This window comes from Drosophila ficusphila, unplaced genomic scaffold (genome assembly GCF_018152265.1).
Source record: "Drosophila ficusphila isolate 14025-0441.05 unplaced genomic scaffold, ASM1815226v1 contig_791, whole genome shotgun sequence".
Classification (NCBI taxonomy): domain Eukaryota; kingdom Metazoa; phylum Arthropoda; class Insecta; order Diptera; family Drosophilidae; genus Drosophila; species Drosophila ficusphila.
This window is the reverse complement of record NW_025064737.1, coordinates 22,636,794-22,655,483: the sequence shown is the minus strand read 5'-3', so window position 1 is coordinate 22,655,483 and position 18,690 is coordinate 22,636,794. Positions and strand designations below refer to the sequence as shown.

Below are 18,690 nucleotides of genomic sequence, written 5' to 3'. Positions count from 1 at the left end.
TTACAAATAAATACTTAGAAATCAAGCTTTCCGCCACTTTTTTATTAATGTTTAGGCCCCAAGGTATCTATTAAAAAAAAAAAAAAAAAATTCCTAGACCATTTTTAGCAAAAGCCGCTAAAGCGCAATTTTACCGGAAAATGTTATGTTGCAGCACAAAGTAACAAATAGCAGTTACCAAATCAGCCTGAAATCTTTTCAGATTGTATGCGTACCCCAGAACACCGTAATGATTTGCCGCTTGAGAGACGGCCATACTAAACCGAAAGAAAAATAAAAGATAGCGTCTTGTCTTATCAAATCACTGTTTTGTTTTCCGAGGGCCAAATTGCTTCTGCTGCAAGATGCCCGATTCCTTGGAGGACACCTCGACGATTTCTCTGCGGATATGTCTGGAAGGACATGCGAATGCCTTGGCTTTGAACAAGGACAACAACCAGATCGCTTTGGCTGGAAGGAGCTGTAAGTTTAGAATCATTCAAGGTTTTTCTATAAATAAATCTAATGTTCTTCCCCAACAGTGCTGAAGGTGTACTCAATCAACAACAATGGGTTTACAGAATCGTGTAATATGCGCGGAAAAAACCAGAATCTTAGCTACTCCGCCAACGATGTAGCATGGTCATCATTGGATAGTAATCTTCTTGCCACGGCTGCCACAAATGGTGTTGTTTCCGTGTGGGATCTCTCCAAATTTGGCCGACAAAAGCAGCTGCTTGTGTACAATGAACATGAACGCACTGCCCACACTGTTACCTTTCACAGCAGCGAACCAAATATCCTGATCTCTGGTTCCCAGGATGGCACCATCAAGTGCTTCGACATCCGATCGGATAAGTCCGTGAACACCTATTTTTGCAACTCAGAATCCGTGAGGGATGTCAAATTCAGTCCGCACACGCAGAACATCTTTTCCGCCGTCTCTGAAAATGGAACCGTTCAGCTGTGGGACATGAGAAAGTGGGATAAGTGCATGGTTCAGTTTACAGCCCACTATGGACCCGTCTACACCTGTGACTGGCATCCCACGCGGAATTGGCTGGCTACCGGCAGTCGGGACAAACAAATCAAGGTGTGGAACATGGATGGCAGGCCGGGATTGGAGCACACAATCCACACGATTGCCGTAGTGGGACGGGTTAAGTGGCGTCCAGAGAGAACGTATGTTTTGAAAGGATTTTTTAGCGTTAAAACTAATTCTTTTTTTTATTCCTCCAGCTATCACATCGCCAGCTGCGCTTTGGTGGTGGACTACAGCGTTCATGTTTGGGACATTCGAAGACCCTACATCCCCTTCGCCTCCTTTAACGAGCACACCAATGTGACCACTGGCATTGCGTGGCAGGGCAGTGACTCTCACTGCCTGCTCTCCATCAGCAAGGATTCCACAATCTACAAACATGCTTTCAAGGATGCCACCCGGCCAGCGATGAAGGCGAATGCACAGGGCGCCAGCTTGGGCAGATTCGGAGACATATCCTTTGCCAACAAAATTAAGGAGTATGCTCCAAAGACCAGCGGTGTATCCAATACGAAATCCTCCAGCTTTATGTATGCCAATTTAACCATATTTATTTACAAGGCTCTAAGGATTATTTTTTAGAAGTCGCCGGAAAACGAATGTGGCTGGAAGTATTCAGTTCCATCTGGACCATTCCAAGATGTACAAATTCATAGTTAACGATACGGTAAACTATGCAATATTAAGGGTATTTGTACTGTATTCAAACTAATTGTTTTCATCTAGTTTTCTGGCTATCCCCTGAGTGAATCAGCTTCGAAACCCACACAAGAACATGAGAGCTTTATTGGCTGTGCCAAGGAGCTTATTATTGGTGGCAAACAGCTGGCGGATCTTTGCGAGCACAATGCTGAGGTGTCCAAAAAATACGGCAAACATAATGTAGGTAATCCAATATAATACTTACGCCCAAATATCAATTAAATTGTTCTTACAGGCCACAACATTGTGGAACTTTATTAAATTGTTCTACGGCACCAATCACTTTGAACCTCCTTTTGAGCACCGTTCCTCATTCTCGAATCAAAAAAATCCGATGAACTCCCGTCGTGCCGCACAAGTGGCTAGCGATTGGCCGCAGCAACGGAGTGAGCTGGGACAGGATCTCAATGGAAACACGCCAGAAACAACCCACGAAACTGATGTGGCGAATGTGGACGATGATCCGCTTGGTGGCAGTGGTGTGGAGCACCCACCAACAAGTTCGGTGATTCTCTCCGAGACGCAGATCATCAGTGAGATTACCTTTGACAACTTTGAGTTGTTGCGCAACGGGTTTATTTACGTGGGCCCAACGGAATGCGCAAAAGCTCTGGCGTTTCCTGCCCTTCATCACGATGTGCAAGCAGCACGCCCGCAACTGGATCTCAAGGCTTCCGATCACGAGAAGTCGCCTGTGAGTTGCACTTATAAGATAATGTGATTAAGTTAAAAATGATCTAATGAATTTTCTTTTAGCCACCTCATGTTCCCACTGTGCTGAAAGTCAGCCATGTTCCGCCCATTCCCATGTGGGAGCCACATAAATTCGTATCCGATGCCATTATGCTCATGAACGATGTGGGTGATGTTCAAACGGCTCTGACAGTTCTCATAGCATTAGGAGAGGCTCGTAAGCTGCTGCTCATTGATGACACACTTGTGGTTAGTAAATATAATTTAATGTTAATTAAATAAGGTTGTCATATTTCTTTTGTATCTAGGAGCACTGGTTCTACACGTATGTTGACCAGCTGCATCGGTACGAGCTTTGGAATGAAGCCTGCGAGGTGATTAACCGCTCTTGGTTGCGTTCCGTGCAGCAGCTCAATCAGCACTCCACGGCCATGCACACGAACTGCGGAGAATGTGGTCGTCCCATGGGTGGCAAAGTGGGATGGTACTGCGACAAGTGCAAGTCCATGCAATCGGCCAAGTGCTGCGTCTGCGGCTTAATTGTCCGGGGAGTGTACGCCTGGTGCCAGGGTTGCTCCCATGGAGGCCACATCAAACATCTGCAGAACTACTTTGCTAAGCACTCAAAGTGCCCAAAATGTGGACACCTGTGCGCGTACTCATGAGACGCGGAGGAAGCTGGATTTACCCAGCTCCTGCCCCCGATTTGAATCGATTGTAGATAGATAATAATTTGGCCCAATAAGTACCTTGCACAATACACTTAAGAAATCTTTGCCTTCATGCTTCTTGAAATCATAAAGAACTCTTCCTACGGAGAATCCATATTTAGAGGTACACACTTAATTAAAAATTAACATAAAAATCAGTTAGAAATAGTTAAGCGTTAAAACAATTTTACAAACTAATAATGTGATCATCTCTATTTTTGAATTACACTAATAATCCTTCCTACATTTGTTTTTAACTTTAATATTAGCAACCAATGATGCCAAATAAAATGTTGCCTGTTTATAAATGTGTTTTACTATGTTAATCTAGAGGTTTCCATAATTTAAAGAATACATATAAATGTAAATATCTCTTTTTTTTAATCAGTTTATTCGAACATTCTTTAGTGCTTTTGTCAGATTCGTATGTAATTATGAACAGTGTAATTATGAGGGTCAATCAAACATTAGGCTACTTGATGAAGGTGCTCTTAAAAGGTAATATTACTACTACCTTTACGTTGAGAGTTGAGCCGCACATTCAGTAGCAGAAAGGGGAGAAAAAGTTATAAAATTGAGAGTTCTGTAGGGATTAAAAACAAAGAGCAGCATTTGTTGCTGTTGCCTTTAACTAAATAACTAATTGTATGTCCTCGCGGGTGGGTGGAAATCACGGTCCCACAAGGACACCACCGCCTGCCAGCGCTGTCCAAATATCCATCATGCCCTCAGCGCAATGGAATTTTGGCAATGCAAAGCATAATTTTTTTATGTAGAATCCAATTTTCAGTTTTTTTTTTGCATTGCGCTTCGCGCAATTGTAACTTTGAGGGGTTGTGTACTCCCATTCAAAGCTTGGATTTTGGAGCAGCGTTGGCGGCTAATTGTCAAGAGGCAAAATCGAGGCTCACAGTTTGGCAGGAGTCGCCCACTGTTCCACTGGAGCCGGCAGCAGTGGCATTTCGCTTGAGCGTTGGTCCCTCATCATAACGAATCGTCATGGAGTTCGAGTTTCCGGGAATGGCAACGTAGCCCAGTGACTCGTAGAACTTGATCAACTTGTCCTTGCAGTCCAGTGACATTTTGTAGCAGCCCAGCTCCTCGGCCAGCAGGGAAACGGTGACCACGATCCTGGTGGATATAGCATTGGCTTAGGGACTCTTTATATTTAATTATACTTCTTACAGTTTTCCCAATTGCTTGCCACGATATGTATCATTTACAACCACATCCTCCAAACGACCACGCTAAAGGATCAAGAATTATTGGAAAAATTAAAGTGGTTCCTTGTACAAAGACATCTTTTTACTCACCACAGCACAATTATGGATAAACTTGCGCTCGATCACCAAGGATGCTGCTCCAATAATTTCATTCTTGCGAGTGTCCTCAATTACTGTTACAAAGTAATCTCCGCTGGCTTTCATCTGGGAGAATCGAGCTAAAAAGGAATTTATGTGGTTTAAATTTAATTCGGTTTAAAACAGAGATTCTGAGCTTACTCAAAAACTGCGTGCGATTCACATTGCCCACGTGGGTGAGTTGGGAAAGCAACTGCAAGAATCCACGATCGTAGTCGGTATCCTTTAGAGGTCGCACTTTCATCCAGGGCTCGCCGGGGTTAGCCGCCGATATAAAGGGTTTAAACTTGGCAGGGCTGCGATGGAAGTCCAGCTTTATCAGCAAATTGGGATCGTACAGATACGTCTCCTCCTGTTAAAGGGTTCGGATATAGTATAACAGATCAAAAAGTTCATATTGTAAGAGATAAGATAAGAAAATCTAGCGGTTTTCAATCTTAGTGAATTTATTGATTATGCAGGCTTGCTATTTGCTTAGTTTTGAAGATTGCGACTACCTTAAATTGCACCATTTTTGCGGTAGTTTACACACGTCAGCAAGTGACGCTGATGGAGGAAAAACTGAAGGTAAAATTCAGCCAACAGGTAAAAAGGTGGAGTCGAAGTCGAGATAACAGGAATGGTGTTAAGAACTGGTTTCTTGCACCCAATACTTTCGATTCGATGGTCGCCAACTGGTTTTGCCGCATTCAATATCATTTATTTTCTATTTTTGGCGCATAAATTAAATAGTACAAGCAAACCGGTAAAGTGCGTAAGACAGCCGCTTAGTATTGATTTAGTTTGTTGTGGTTATGGCCAGGATTAAAACAAGTAGCGTGTGCCCAAGGTCGCGGTGACTGAACTGCCACATGGTCACGTTTTTTGTAGCTTTTTAAAGAAATTTCTTTCCTGCTGGCCATTTCAGTTTGTTGTTTTCACTACTTATGAACCACTTACCATGATTTTATCTAATGTCAGATAATGATAACGAAGCACTTTACTTCTCGCGACAAAACTAGAAATCTCAAGCGGAAGTTTTCTGGTTGCTTTTATCGGCCGAAGTTTCGGAGCAGACTGAGTGAAAAACACAAGCCGCACAATTAACACAAAATACAGAAAGCCGAGCGCTAATTGGCAGTCGTGGAGAGGCTCAAATACCTCTGCAAAAGAAATAAAAACTGCAGCTTTAATGCAAAAATGACCGTGAATATTCGACAATGAATGTAAACATTTGAACAGCTGATTACAAAGAGAAAGGTGGTGCAAAGAAAGATTGGTAGAGAGAAACCAAAAGAGAGGGAAATCAGCTGTGTACAGTATTTACTGTCTTTTAGAAAACCAGGAATTAAATACATAAAAATAAATGTATTATTAGTCCATATAGTCAAATAGGCTAGTTGAGACATGAACATTCAAATGAAACATAAAAGCAACAACCAGGAAATAATTAAATTTTTTTAAAGCCATTTTTACTGTTTTTCAAACTTTTTTTACAATTAAATAACATTGCTGTAACGTCACATAACGTTACGTGGCCACAATGTATTTCGGTGTCTGGTACATTTCGTAGGCGAATTCTTCGCGATGACTGGGATCGTACTCCAGACCTACATAGTCAATTTCAAGGCCAAACGGACCATCCATTCCCTTCTTGGCTGCCACTGAGAATCCAAAGTGGGTGATCTTGTTCAGAGGTATGGCTCCTTGACGATCCTGAACACGTCCTTTCGAAGACAGAAAGAACTTGGAGAAGGGAATCTTCGCTATCTGCCAATGGGGACCTCCACGGGTATATAAAACATAGTGATAAATATCGTTCCACATCAGATCGAAATACCCCTCGGTGTGCAGATTAATCAGGTAGCTGCGTCCATCACCTCGCACCTTCATGATCAGCATGTTGTATTGTGTCCAATCGTAGGTGGACTCTCGTTTAAACGATTTCTATGAAAGGATATGTAAGTAAGTAAGTATGTAAGTATTAAGTAATTATAAAAGGAAACACAAATAGATAACCCACCCGCACTCGCTTTGTGCGTATATTAGCATATCCTGTTCTCTTAATGATCCCATCCTTGGTGTGATCTGAGTTAACTTCTCCATGGAAGAGTCCCGCTCCGGCTGCACTTAACTCTAGAGTGGCAGTACTTTTTCCCTCCCCATGATCCGCATCGGTGGTCACCGTCCACTTGTCCAACACATCAGGCGCCTTGAAATCGAACACCACATCTGTTTCGCCAGGCCGAAAGACCAGGATCGGGTCACTTTCGAGTTGTTCTTTAACCTCCTGACGCCACAGCTTCATCTCCTCCTTCAGTTCCTTCAATCCGTCTATGATAAGCTGCTTTTTAGACGGTTCCGGCAATTTGGTCTTATAGCCGGATTTCTTTTCCCGCTCCCAGAAAGTCCTGTGCACAGCGGTGGTGTGGATTTGCTGTTGGACAGCCGGCAGGCAGCAGCCCAGTCGATGTCCCTGTCGCAGGAGATTATTCATTGCGACATTGGCTTAATTTCCATAAAATATAATTGCACTAAGTGTGTTGTCAACAAAATAACGTAACAAGAATCAGCTGTTATTATTTGCCATTCACTTAGAAGTGTACAGCTGTACAATACAGAAGTGATTGGATAAAAAGCTCATTAAACATTTAAATGTATTAAATTTAAAATAAGTATTTATAAAAATAAAAAAAATGGTTGTTTTTGTATTGCTATGCATTAATATCAATGAACATTGTGTTTGAATTCTTAGCTCAGGTTGTGAACCTACCAGAGCTTCACTGCTCTCCATTTCAAGTGAATGGCAGGTTAGGTTTTGTTTTCGTTGCCAATCATTTTGCATCTGAAAATACGAGTTCAAAGGTTTAATTCGCTCCACATTGAAAAAATGAAAGTGCAGGACCTGGACAAATGTGCTCCCAGCAGCGACTGGAATGTCCTTTACTGGGTGCTGGGAACAATCCTGATGCCGGTTGCCCTGCCATTGGCTCTAATTAACATTTGGCAGCGATTCCGGGCTAAAAAATACCGCAATCAATTGCCCGGCAAGGTAATAAATAACCCTCAATAACTGATTAGCCGGTTAATTATGTAAACGAATTAAAGGTGGTGCTTATCACGGGCGCAAGTTCAGGATTGGGTGAATCCCTTGCCCATGTTTTCTACCGGGCAGGCTGCAAGGTTATTTTGGCAGCACGCCGAACTCAGGAGCTGGAGCGGGTGAAAAAGGACCTACTCGCACTGGATGTGGTAATGTCCAGCCCAACAGTTTTTAATTACTTATTAAATTTAAAAACGGTTTCTTCTAGGACCCAGCTTATCCTCCTACTGTGCTCGCCCTCGATCTGGCTGAATTAAATTCAATTCCTGAATTTGTAACCCGGGTCTTGGCAGTGTATAATCAGGTGGATATACTAATTAACAACGGCGGAATCAGTGTCCGCGCAGATGTGGCATCAACAGCCGTGGATGTGGATCTCAAAGTAATGGTGGTCAACTATTTTGGCAGCGTGGCCCTAACTAAAGGTTTAAAGATTAAGCAACGTTTGAATAGATTGTTTACTAAATTGATTATTTTTCTAGCTCTCCTTCCTTCCATGGTAAAACGTGGAAGTGGTCACATTTGTTTCATTAGCTCGGTTCAGGGTAAATTCGCCATTCCCCAGAGAGCCGCTTATTCTGCATCGAAACATGCCATGCAAGCCTTTGCCGATTCCCTTCGAGCGGAGGTGGCCAACAAGAACATAAACGTGTCCTGCGTGAGTCCTGGTTATATACGCACTCAACTGTCACTCAACGCTTTGACAGGATCCGGAAGCAGCTATGGCAGTAAGAAAATATGGGGTTCTTTTCTGTTTTGCACTTAAATACAAAACCTTTTCCTTTTTCACGCTTCAGAAATGGACGAAACAACCGCCAAAGGAATGTCGCCCGATAAACTAGCAGAACGAATTCTCCAATGCATTCTCCGCAAAGAACCCGACATTATTGTGAGCGATGTTCAGGCCAAGATTGCCTATTATCTTCGCCATCTTTGCCCAAATCTATACTTTTGGATCATGGCCAAGCGCGCCTTAAAGCTGGAGAATGCAGAAAAGAAGTCCTCTTAAGTTTAGTAAATGTTAAGTCGATGTTCTTAAGTATTAGTTTCGTTTTTATTGTTAATAGAATTTTGCCTTAAATGAGGAAATTATAAAATATCGCATATGTGTGTGTGTTCGGGTTAAAAATTAGTTACACTCGTGTTATTTCCTAACAATAAGATTAATAAATAAAGTATTGTAGTAATTGTAACATAAAGTACAACTGAATTGTCACACATGTGCTTTTTGTTCGCTAATGATAATACGTTAATTATTGTTTTGAATCGTTTTTAAAAATATTTATCGTAAAATGCTAGTATTCACTTCTTTGCTCTTCGGTTTTTGTTTTGTTTGTCCCACATCAATTCGTTTCGTTTTTTCTTCCGACTTCTTAAAGACATTTACGCGCTCTTAATTGACAAAATTACATATGTATTTATGTAGGTTGTTGGATTGGTGATGCGGGCTTGGACAACATTTAAGACTGGCCATTAACTAGGAATAGGAGATGGTTTCGTGGGGGTCAGGAGACGTACAAACGTGTTATAATTCATTTAGCTAAATTATAAAAATAGCAATAATCCATCTCGTGAAAAGTATAAAAAATTAATTACAATTGAGGTACACAATACACATACAGATTTAAAAATCGTTTGCAGTTTTACAATTACATTAATATTTATGTATATTTAGATTAAAATCAATCGGTTTCTTATGTACAATACACAAAAATTGTTCATTTCGCGCTAAATAGTCTTTTTGTCACGCTCAAAATACTCTTTTCCATCCGCTTACTTAATATTCATTTGCTTTTAATTATATACAGTACACAAACATTGGCATTACTCAAAATGTTATCTTTTTCATCTTTTTAATTACACTGGGCCATAAAATTTGACGTTTAGAAATACACTGGATGGGAATAAATGTCCTTTGAATTTTGTTATCCAATTTGAGCAAAAGTATTTAAAAAATCTTTTGGAAAATTTAATTTGCACACTTTAAAATCTATTAGATACACAAACTTCCATTCCGGTGTATTTTTGATGTTTCCTAGCGCTATAATTTGTTTTTGGTAAATTTCAACACTCTTGCCTGCCATTATTTTGTATAGTTCCATATTGAAATATGAAGTCAAGACAATGTTGAAACTAAACTTTAATTCTTTTTTCGGGACTATCAATATTTGTTTTTTGTTTTATGTTAAGCATTTCAAAGCGATTGTCGCGTACTCGTTTAACTATTTTCGTTCTCCGTTTCATTACTGGCCAACGCGTTAACTGTCTGTCTGTCTATATTCGATATTTTGGGTCGGTTGTCGGTTTCTTGAGCTGAGCTTATGTCTTCTATCTTGTATCTTGTATATTCCACAAAAATATACCCAAATGCTCGTAAAGTTGCAATGGTTATTGCACGCCCCATATGGATGTATGTATATATTTTTGATACGCCTTTGATTTCCTACACATTCATATAGCTACAAATATCAATCGTTATCCTTAGCCTAAAGATCGTTATTTTTGGGGTGTTAGTGTGTAACTCGAAAGCCGCTGCTCTGTGATTTGATACGGAATGTGGTCCTATATCCTAAGTATTTATGAATATCGTAAGGTGTGTCATTATTGTTTGTTCTCATTGCTCTAACTCGGTATTGCATATAAAAACTATGTCCATTCGATATTCTATGTACACTACAGGCCTGGGAATTGCAAGTGTTGCTATGGGATCGATGCGTGTTTTCAGGTGCCGGCGGTTAAGAGGATCGGGTGGATTAATGGTAATGTTCGGTTGGCTAACTTTCTATGTGGCTTTGCTGGGCATTATCTAAAAACTACTTTCGATGCATGATGCTTTTGATTCATTGACAGTATCGTTGGTTATCTTTGTATCTATTCCGTACATCTATTTGCAACTTTCCCCGGCTCCCCTTTTATTCTATATACTACTTCTTGGGCTACACCATCTTCAAACTTCCTCTATTCCTTTCTTATCTTAGTTTTGATCTTGAGAAAATATGCAAAGGATTTTTGAAATGTTCTCGGCTAATATTTTTTATCGTTTTAGTTCGTTACTAAAATAGCACCTTGTATTGTTCTGTGTGTTCGTCGTAGTTCGGATGAGTAGTGATCGTTGTTCGAAATTTTGAGAGCAGGAAAACTAAGCATTTAAGTATATAGTAGGTACATAACAATTTCAGTAATACTGCTTTGAAAATAACAAGAAGTATAGGCCAAGTTACGGCAAACATAGGTATTAAAAATATGGAGAGCTATTCGATTCCGGTTTTGTTTATGTTTCTGGGAATACAATTTTTACTTTGTAATCCAATGAGAGATCCATATATTTTAAAGTAAAGCTCATTTAGTTTTTCTTACGAAACCGAAATAGAATAGCTGCCCATACTTTTTTTTCGGTATTAACTTTTGATCAAATTCTCCATTTTAATATCTCTTATAGACCAAGGCTTGCTTGCGAGAAATTAAGTTGTATTGGCCTTATTTACGTCTTTAGTTTATTTAAGTCTACGCAAATCGTAATTAAGAAATATTAACTTGGCGAAATTGAATCAAATGTGGAAACCGGAACTAGTAAGATAGCTAAAGTTTCAGTTTACACAATACAATACAAACAGTAAACAGTAGAAGGTACAAAGTGCGGTGAGTGCGGCTGGCGGTTTGGACTGCGGTGGCATCAGTGGGTGATTGGTTGGGTGGCTGCGCGGGTGGTGGTGCATTCAAGGTGGCGGGGCGAGCCTTGGTCGGGGGATTTATGGGCGTGTGGAATGCGGTTGAATGTCTGTTCGTGTGAGTGGGCGTGGTATTTCACATATTCAGCAGAAACGGCAAGTTTAAGGCAGTGTAAAGTACACATATATATAATGTATGTACAAATATATATATATGTTATGCAAGTAAACCTATGCGACAATTTGTATAACTAACATTAAGACTTATCACTTTCACTTGGTTGGTTTTGGAAACTGGAACGGGATAGCTGCCCTTAGCTAACGAGGTTCTCCACATCGGATATGACTACCTCAAGATCGGAGGGCAGCTCATTGTTCTCGGTTGTCGTTGCTGTAGCTGTGGCTCCTGGTTTTCCAGTTGCTGCTGCTGCCGCTCCGGTGCCTGTGGAGCGTGTCCTGAAGTTGTGGAGGCTTCTCCTCATGGGCTGCGAGGGTGGTTGACGCTGCATGGCGCTGGTGGATGCGGATTGCTGCAACGCCGCTCCGCTTATCAATCCTGGAGCGACAGAGGAGCTGCTGGTGGCCGTGCTGCTGGAAGATTGACGTGAGAAATTGGGCGGCACCCCATTGCTTGTGGAGTTGGAGTTGCTGTTTCCTCCTCCCAAACTGGCCCTTGGAATGTTGCTGAAGCTATTCCTCGAATTCCTGGTCGGTGGAACCGGAACAGCCTTTGTGGAGGACACGCTGCTATCCTTGCGAAGATTGGCATTCGATGAGGAACGTCTTTGTGGCGAGGAAACTGCCATTGTTGGCGGATCCTTCCCACTTCTGGTTGCGCCACTACCGCTGGCCTTTAGGTTCAGGCTGCTGCGTTTCTTGGTTTTCGCCAGATTCTGACTGAGATTAATCAAATTCTGAGTACTGCCAAAGTTTCGCGTGAGGTTCACCGATCCACTGGCCTTGCTGCTGCTCCGGCGTGGAGCTGCCGCGAAGGGATTGTGGGTGGAGAGGGAGTTGGACCTGCGATAGGAGTTCCTCTGGGCTGGAACGGGTGCCTGCTGAGGAGCTACCTCCAAGCTGGCCCTGTTCTGCGAGCTGGGAGCAACCTTGCTACTGCTGCTGGGCTTTGAACTGCAGGCCTCCGCCTGCATATCCACATTCTCGTAGCAGTGCTCCATGGAACGTGGCGGTGTTGGTGGCTTTAAGGTCTCGTAGTTCGGTTCGTTGAGGGTAAGTATCTGGTTATCATCCTCCGCTTCATTGCAGAGCAACAGGGCACTCCTCTTGGCGCGTGTGGATACATCCTTCGATGTGGACTGTCCTGCAGTTCGATTGCTAGTCTTCTGGCTTCTCTTTGGCCTTCCACCTGCTCCCACAACGTGAGTTTTGACTTTGGGTTTCTTGGACAATCTCAGCGAGAACTTGAAGGGCGGCTTGTAGACCACCTGCAGTTTGACCTTCTCATTGGACAGATTACCCATGGACTTGGTCTTCTGGGGTGTCTTTTGCACCAGACGTTCTGGCGTAGATTGTGATTTACTCATCACCTTGCGAACCCTGGAACTGTGTTCGATGTGGGACAAAGGTTGCGCCACAATGGGCGATTCCAAAAGCCACTTTTGCACCTTGCCAAAGGTGTTCGTATGATTGTTGGTGGTGGACAGATTGGAGGCATCGTCCCCGTTGTTGTTGCGATGCGAATAGTCAATGATCTCCTTCATGTGCTTACCCAGTTTTTTGTTGGATTTCTTGGGCTCTTCCTCGAGGGATTTCTTCTTGGCCATCCCTTGCCCTCTGGTGCTCTTCTTTTGCTCTTGGTTGGCACTGCTTTTGGCTGCACTTCGAGAGGCAACTGCACCGGTGGTTGTTACTCCTGCTCCGGCTACTGCTCCTGTTCCTGGCTTTTTGCTTCTCTCGCCACGAACCTTCTTTTTGAATGGTACCTTGGTTCTTACGGCTGTGTGCACTATCACGCCGTTGTTGTTTTCCGGCAGACGCACTGTTTCCGTGGTGGCACTATGAATGATGGTCACGGACTTAAGCTTCAGATTCGAGCGTTTCGCCAGGAGTTTTGTGCTCAGCGCCTGTGGGAAATAAATAAGAATTCAGATGTAAGTTCAAATAAAGGATGTTTAAAAGTCTTATAAAATAAGGAAAAGGACAGAGGTAAATGTTTGAATGACATCTAGTCTAAAATTGCCCTCGAAATAGCCACTAAGGCAACTGCTAGATGAGTGTTATCCATTATTCTACTGGATTATTTTCGGGCACTGGAAATCTGAGCGCTCACCCAAGGTCTGGACCTCAGCTTGCGCTTTGGCCTCGACCTGATCCCTTAACATTTGCGTGACCAGTTTCATTAACTTTCCAAACCAAAGAATATTTAGTATTGAATTTAAAAATATCTTTCGAATTTCTAGTGGTCGAACTTACCAGGAGCAGGATAACGCCAACGGCAGCTAAAGCAACGGTGTACCAGTTGTGCTGCATCCACTTCTTAAAGCTGGCTATGCTCTCCTCGGAAAGCAGAAGCTTTCGCAAAGTCGCCAGTGGACCGGACGGATCCACCTCTCTGCACTTTTGAAATACATCACAGTATCTAAAGAAGGGAAAATTCATTATGAGTATATATAAGAATGTTGAAACGAAAAACCTTCTTTCACTTAGGTAAATACTAACCCATTATAGTCATTGCAAGGTGTTCCCGGCTTTGAGTACATGTCGGGCACATCGAAGGGAGCCTCATTCCACTCGAAGGAACTTCGGCAGGGACTATCCTCCCCTGGCAGTTTGCAGCACAGCTCACAGGACTTGATTCGGTCGTCCTGGGGTCCCGGAATACACTGACACGATTCCAGACCATAGGCCAAACAAATACTGCCCGTGCAGTCGCCCATGTAGCAGACGAACTCCTTGTTGCAGATGGTCTTGTTGGGTTTGTTTACCGACGGAGGACACTGGGGCACGCGTCCATCGCAGAACGAGGGATCCCTGCAGCCGTTATCATCCCGACATTTATCGCCAAACTTCAGTTTGCAGTCGGTGGTGCAACAGGGTCCTTGCGAAGGACTGCAGCGGGCGTGGGGTGTTAGGGTGCAGGGGGTTTCGTCCAGACGCGGTTGCCTTGACATGGGAAAACAGCATGAGTCCTTGCAGTCCTCCTCCCAACCGCAGTCGCACTGCTCGCCCGGCTCCACTACACCGTTGCCACAAATTGAGGACTGCGGCTCCGTAAAACATCCCTTCATGGAACGTGCCTTGGCATTTAGCACGGGCTCTATTGATTTTAGCGAACAGGTGCTGAATTTGTTGTTGTTCTTCTTATCACCCGAAGTGGCGCGGGCGAACATGATAAAGTTGCCATCCTCGCCGCCAGGAGTACATTGCTCCGGGTCGTGCTGAAATGGTGAACGTATTGTCATTAAATTGTTGTGTATTTAGTTATCATTTTATATTTCTTACCGGTGATCCGAAATTATGGCCGATTTCGTGTGCCAGTGTCACGTGGGAGACTGCAGGTGGAACATGCTTTCCGTAGTTCAACAGAGTGACTATACCCGTGTTTAGGGACTTCAGAGAACCCCTGTAATGCCCATTCTTTTCGCACACTCCGCCAGCATTCTTAAGATCACCAGTCCAAGCCAATCCCAAAGTTCCCATTTCGAAATCACGATAGGTGAACATGTACGCCAAGCAAAAGGCATCATAGTCCTCCTCTGTTAAATAAATAAATAAATACATTGTATATGTGCTTTAAAAAATCAATAAAGATAAGGTCGAACAAAAAGATGATGCAAAATGTATTTGTGTATTTACGGGTGGTCGACCTAAGAAGCATCTAATTGATTTGTTTACATATTTTTACTTTATCTGATTTAAACTTTGGCTTGTTTTTAATGGTCTGATTGATTTGTGTTAACACATTTTGGATAAAATGAAAACGTGTCAAGACTGATGCTGATAATGATAATTAATTGGCAAACATAAATAAAAAGAGAAAGTCAGTTTTTGTATATTTCAACATCCAATGACTAATAGAACTAAAGACCCGAGTTTCGATAATCCTAACGTTTTTACGTCTTATAACATACCTGAAAACAGTTCCAAGAACTTTTCGACTCCATAATTGCCTGGGAATCGGTAGCTGGGATCCTTCATTGCGTTCATGTTATGCACCTTGATGCGCTTGATCATAAAGGTGATGTTATCCGGCTTGCCGTCGTTGTTAAAGTCAGTATTCCGGTAGATGGTATTGGCCCGCTGAACGTGTCGAGTGATAGCCTCTATGGACGCCTCATCCGAACCCATTTTTTGGAAGAACGTGTGATCCGCCTGCAGATACAACATGCAAGTGGTCTTGCGATCGTAGAGCAGTCTTGGAGAACTATGGATATCCTCTCCGCCCCTTCCGCTCAGCAGATTCGTCATCAACATGCTGTTAAAACTAGGGTTGTGCGGATTGGGGGCGAATATTATCTCTGGATTGTAGTTGTTAACAATGATATTTGGCTTCTTTGTGGCTCCGTTTTTGGTGATGATCTCCACGTGCGTTTTGTGGCTGGGTCGGTCATTGCCATTGTTGTTATTTCCTAGAAAGAGCGTCGTCCAATTGGCGTTGAAGAAGTTACTAGGCAGGTCGCGGGTACCATTGTTATTCGGTTCCTCGTAGGGCGTTCCGAATTCCGGTTCGATGGGTCGATTGTACGTGCTCACAATAATGTTCTTGTGTTTGGTGTACAACTTCCGCACATTGTTATTACTATTATTATTATTATTGTTGTTGTTGTTATTATTGCTGTTGGCATTGTTGTTGCTGTTGCTGTAGCTGCGACTTCCCTCGCCGACATTGGAGGGATTGTAGTTATTTACAAGTATGTTGCGATTCGACGTGGGTTTAGCCAGCGTAGCCAAAAAGCTCTCCGTACTGCGCACAGTGCTCCTGGTTGTGGATGTGGTCGGGTACTTTCTCGGCGACTCCTCGCTCTTGTCCTCCTCGGAGGCCAGGACGCGGAAATCGTCGTTGTAGGGCACCTCCAAATCCAGCGGCAGGGGCGGATTGCGATTGTACGTTGGCGCTGGAGCATCCGACATGGCCAACTGCAGTGATTAAATATATATTATTATTATTATTATGAAGGTAAAATTAACTTCTTATAAACTATTTATTTGTAATGTTCTAGCAACATAAATTTTTGCTTTTTAAATAAACACAGATTTATAAAAACTCACCTCCTCTGGCAGCCAGCGCTTTTTCCTAAGTTTTTCGCTGGCGCAATGCGTTTTGGCAGGAGCTGCTGAGTTTAATCCTCCTCCGGTGAATTGCGTCTTTTGCATATTTACATCACTTAACTTATACACTATGCTGTGGACACCGCTCTCGGCCAGCTGCTGGGAGTATCGTTGCGCCGGCTCGATGTAATAGTGCTCCGCCTGGGTCTCTATCGTCCCGTCCAGCAGATTGTCGCTGGTGAGGATCGCCTGGACATGGGCCGCCTCGTCATCCTCCAGGCTTCCGGTGTAAATGCGTGAGACATCGTAATCGATGGGACCCAGAGTATTTTCGATCTCCACGTCGTGGGCGAACACCGAATGCGGCTGTTGACGCAGCACCAGGCGAAAATCTCTGCGAGTGCGGAGGCATAGGGTGATTAAGTGATTATATTGATGGGTGTCTCGAGTGCACTCACCTGTCGTGGGCGGAGAAATTCAAGCGGATGGTATGCGCCAGACCACTCGGTGTGGTGGCGTCCTCCGTCCTCACCTGTCGCTTCCGCCGAAAGCGAGCCTGCTCCAGGTGCCTGACCTGTGCTGCCTGCAGCACACCGCGATCGAAGTTCGCCGCCTCCCAGTGCTTGATGTAGGGCGTCAGCCTGTGGGTGTAGCCTGAAAGAAGAGAGCGGTGTTAGGTATTAGGGGTAAGCAGATGAAGGAGAAAGCTGCCGGCAGCGATAAAAAGATGAAATTTCTCTTAACGATGTGTTCAGAAAAAAATTGAAGATAGAGGAAGTACTAGAAAGCAAGTGCTTGAGAGGATTACAGACAAGTTCAATGGTCATTCAACAAAATATACAAATAAATATTTTTAAGAAGTCAATGCATTAAAGATAAAAAACATTTTTTGTAAATCTTAGTTACCTGGCAACTTGAGCGGCGTTGGAATGGCCAGTATCTCGCCGGGCAGCAACAGGAGCCAGAGGAACAGGACCTGTAGCCCCAGGAGACCCAGCAGCCAGCTCATCATGGATTTAATCCGGGGTTTCCAGGTGATTTGTGGGTGGCCTAGACTACTTGAAGGTTGTGTTTTTCGAACTCAACCTTGGCTGCTGCATCACATCATTGGCGCTTCTTGTTTGTTATTGTTGTGGGACTCGCTGCGAGGAAATTGCTCCAAACGGTGACATCTTCGCTGCAAGAATAAAGAATGTAGAATGGAGAACCGAGAATTGAGAACGGGAACGGTTATGATCGCGAAATGATTGCATTAACGGTCCGGGGCACAAAGAAACTGCATTGCGTATACGGCGGATCACCAAGTGGCTTTCACCTTTTACGCAAAATCTTTTGTTCAACTCGAAAATTTTTACACATGTATTTGTTTTTTGCGTCTTTTTGCATAAATGGCAAGAGCAACAAACGGCAAGAAGAGCGTCACAGCATCTCATTAGCACTTCACACAAACGCATGCACACACTGACGAACAATTGGTGTTGGTGTGCCCGTGAAAAATACTGTTAGTTGGACGCTCTATTTGGCCTCTCTTTACGTCTTTAACGTTTAAGGCGAGACCTTATTGGCCAATGAAATTAAATGCATTGCTTGACAACTGTTTAATTGGATAATTATTGTTTTTGCTCAATTTTTGTTTGCCTGTGTGTGTATTCTAACCGAGCTTTGGTTTGGGCCAAAAACACCCTCTCTTTTCTGTTCTCTCTCTTTCTACTCGCTGCTCGCTGTTGTTGTTGCGCTGGTCGAAAACCAAAATAAAATACAAGTAAAATTCAATTAGCCACGAATTGTTGCACTCTTTTTCAGTTTGTGTTAATTGGATTTGTGGAATATAGCCAAATATATCGGACAAAAACAGCAAGCACACATACGCAAAACAATCGACCTCCGTTAATGGCGTAAATGGTATAAGCCAGTCGCAAGTTTTTTTTTTTCTTTTTTTTCGTTGTTGCCACGGCCTAAAACCTGTTCTTCTGCCCAATCATCCAGGCCTAAATCGTTGGGATTTCCAATTTCTGTGCAATTTTCGGGCTCGCATGTTTGTGGTTTAACTTTGATTTAAGTACTCCCTTATCTGCTTACTTTTCACAGTCACTGGAGCACTTGCATTATTATTCGTTTTTTCTGCGCTTTTAACAACTTTTTTTCGACCACCATCCACCAAGCAGTGTGACCGCACGACGAATTGACCGTTAAAATGTCTGGCTCAGAGAAATATACTGAACAC

General features: G+C 43.0%; 5 protein-coding genes across 8 annotated transcripts; 2 read left to right on the top strand and 3 right to left on the bottom strand.

Annotated features, from left to right (window-relative positions):
• The first annotated feature begins 230 nt into the window (after positions 1-230).
• On the top strand, positions 231-3,434 carry LOC108088449 (GATOR complex protein WDR24). Of its 2 annotated transcripts, none has more exons than XM_017186228.2 (8): positions 231-462; positions 522-1,161; positions 1,219-1,551; positions 1,607-1,688; positions 1,748-1,903; positions 1,959-2,417; positions 2,480-2,665; positions 2,725-3,434. In XM_017186228.2, the coding sequence occupies exons 1-8, from the start codon at positions 345-347 to the stop codon at positions 3,079-3,081; spliced, it is 2,331 nt and encodes a 776-aa protein (XP_017041717.1). In that variant the 5' UTR covers positions 231-344; the 3' UTR covers positions 3,082-3,434. The 2 variants fall into 2 exon arrangements, with proteins under 2 accessions (XP_017041717.1, XP_017041716.1); XM_017186227.2 differs by having other exon boundaries at positions 232-462; positions 1,604-1,688.
• A 64-nt stretch (positions 3,435-3,498) lies between these two features.
• Positions 3,499-5,699, bottom strand: LOC108088452 (probable glucosamine 6-phosphate N-acetyltransferase). 2 transcript variants are annotated; one of them, XM_017186232.2, is made up of 5 exons: positions 5,427-5,699; positions 4,629-4,839; positions 4,440-4,567; positions 4,312-4,373; positions 3,499-4,257 (listed from the first exon to the last, which is right to left on the bottom strand). In XM_017186232.2, exons 1-5 carry the CDS (start codon positions 5,427-5,429, stop codon positions 4,014-4,016), a joined length of 648 nt encoding a protein of 215 aa, XP_017041721.1. In that variant the 5' UTR covers positions 5,430-5,699; the 3' UTR covers positions 3,499-4,013. The 2 variants fall into 2 exon arrangements, with proteins under 2 accessions (XP_017041721.1, XP_017041720.1); XM_017186231.1 differs by lacking the exon at positions 5,427-5,699 and adding an exon at positions 4,985-5,083.
• A 217-nt stretch (positions 5,700-5,916) lies between these two features.
• Positions 5,917-7,051, bottom strand: LOC108088451 (complex I intermediate-associated protein 30, mitochondrial). The gene is made up of 2 exons (XM_017186230.2): positions 6,490-7,051; positions 5,917-6,413 (listed from the first exon to the last, which is right to left on the bottom strand). The coding sequence occupies exons 1-2, from the start codon at positions 6,961-6,963 to the stop codon at positions 5,997-5,999; spliced, it is 891 nt and encodes a 296-aa protein (XP_017041719.1). The 5' UTR covers positions 6,964-7,051; the 3' UTR covers positions 5,917-5,996.
• A 202-nt stretch (positions 7,052-7,253) lies between these two features.
• On the top strand, positions 7,254-8,785 carry LOC108088450 (dehydrogenase/reductase SDR family protein 7-like). Its single transcript, XM_017186229.2, has 5 exons — positions 7,254-7,518; positions 7,575-7,718; positions 7,778-7,994; positions 8,052-8,297; positions 8,367-8,785. Exons 1-5 carry the CDS (start codon positions 7,357-7,359, stop codon positions 8,576-8,578), a joined length of 981 nt encoding a protein of 326 aa, XP_017041718.1. The 5' UTR covers positions 7,254-7,356; the 3' UTR covers positions 8,579-8,785.
• Positions 8,605-18,653, bottom strand: LOC108088448. 2 transcript variants are annotated; one of them, XM_017186225.2, is made up of 9 exons: positions 18,546-18,653; positions 17,373-17,643; positions 16,925-17,120; positions 16,467-16,860; positions 15,329-16,334; positions 14,700-14,953; positions 13,917-14,635; positions 13,671-13,836; positions 8,605-13,321 (listed from the first exon to the last, which is right to left on the bottom strand). In XM_017186225.2, exons 2-9 carry the CDS (start codon positions 17,476-17,478, stop codon positions 11,552-11,554), a joined length of 4,611 nt encoding a protein of 1,536 aa, XP_017041714.1. In that variant the 5' UTR covers positions 17,479-17,643; positions 18,546-18,653; the 3' UTR covers positions 8,605-11,551. The 2 variants fall into 2 exon arrangements, with proteins under 2 accessions (XP_017041714.1, XP_017041715.1); XM_017186226.2 differs by having other exon boundaries at positions 17,373-17,638; positions 18,546-18,641.
• Positions 18,654-18,690: the final 37 nt, after the last annotated feature.

Coding starts and splice junctions, on each gene's coding strand:
- LOC108088450 (XM_017186229.2), top strand. CDS start 7,357: ATGAAAGTGCAGGACCTGGACAAATGTGCTCCCAGCAGCGACTGGAAT. Junction 7,519..7,574: donor GCAATCAATTGCCCGGCAAG/GTAATAAATAAC, acceptor AACGAATTAAAG/GTGGTGCTTATCACGGGCGC. Junction 7,995..8,051: donor CAGCGTGGCCCTAACTAAAG/GTTTAAAGATTA, acceptor TTATTTTTCTAG/CTCTCCTTCCTTCCATGGTA.
- LOC108088449 (XM_017186227.2), top strand. CDS start 345: ATGCCCGATTCCTTGGAGGACACCTCGACGATTTCTCTGCGGATATGT. Junction 463..521: donor CGCTTTGGCTGGAAGGAGCT/GTAAGTTTAGAA, acceptor CTTCCCCAACAG/TGCTGAAGGTGTACTCAATC. Junction 2,418..2,479: donor CCGATCACGAGAAGTCGCCT/GTGAGTTGCACT, acceptor ATTTTCTTTTAG/CCACCTCATGTTCCCACTGT.
- LOC108088451 (XM_017186230.2), bottom strand. CDS start 6,963: ATGAATAATCTCCTGCGACAGGGACATCGACTGGGCTGCTGCCTGCCG. Junction 6,414..6,489: donor TACGCACAAAGCGAGTGCGG/GTGGGTTATCTA, acceptor ATCCTTTCATAG/AAATCGTTTAAACGAGAGTC.
- LOC108088448 (XM_017186225.2), bottom strand. CDS start 17,478: ATGATGAGCTGGCTGCTGGGTCTCCTGGGGCTACAGGTCCTGTTCCTC. Junction 16,335..16,466: donor AGCGCTGGCTGCCAGAGGAG/GTGAGTTTTTAT, acceptor TAATCACTGCAG/TTGGCCATGTCGGATGCTCC. Junction 13,322..13,670: donor TTGGCGTTATCCTGCTCCTG/GTAAGTTCGACC, acceptor TATTTCCCACAG/GCGCTGAGCACAAAACTCCT.
- LOC108088452 (XM_017186231.1), bottom strand. Junction 4,374..4,439: donor TTATCCATAATTGTGCTGTG/GTGAGTAAAAAG, acceptor TTGATCCTTTAG/CGTGGTCGTTTGGAGGATGT. Junction 4,258..4,311: donor GGCAAGCAATTGGGAAAACT/GTAAGAAGTATA, acceptor TATATCCACCAG/GATCGTGGTCACCGTTTCCC.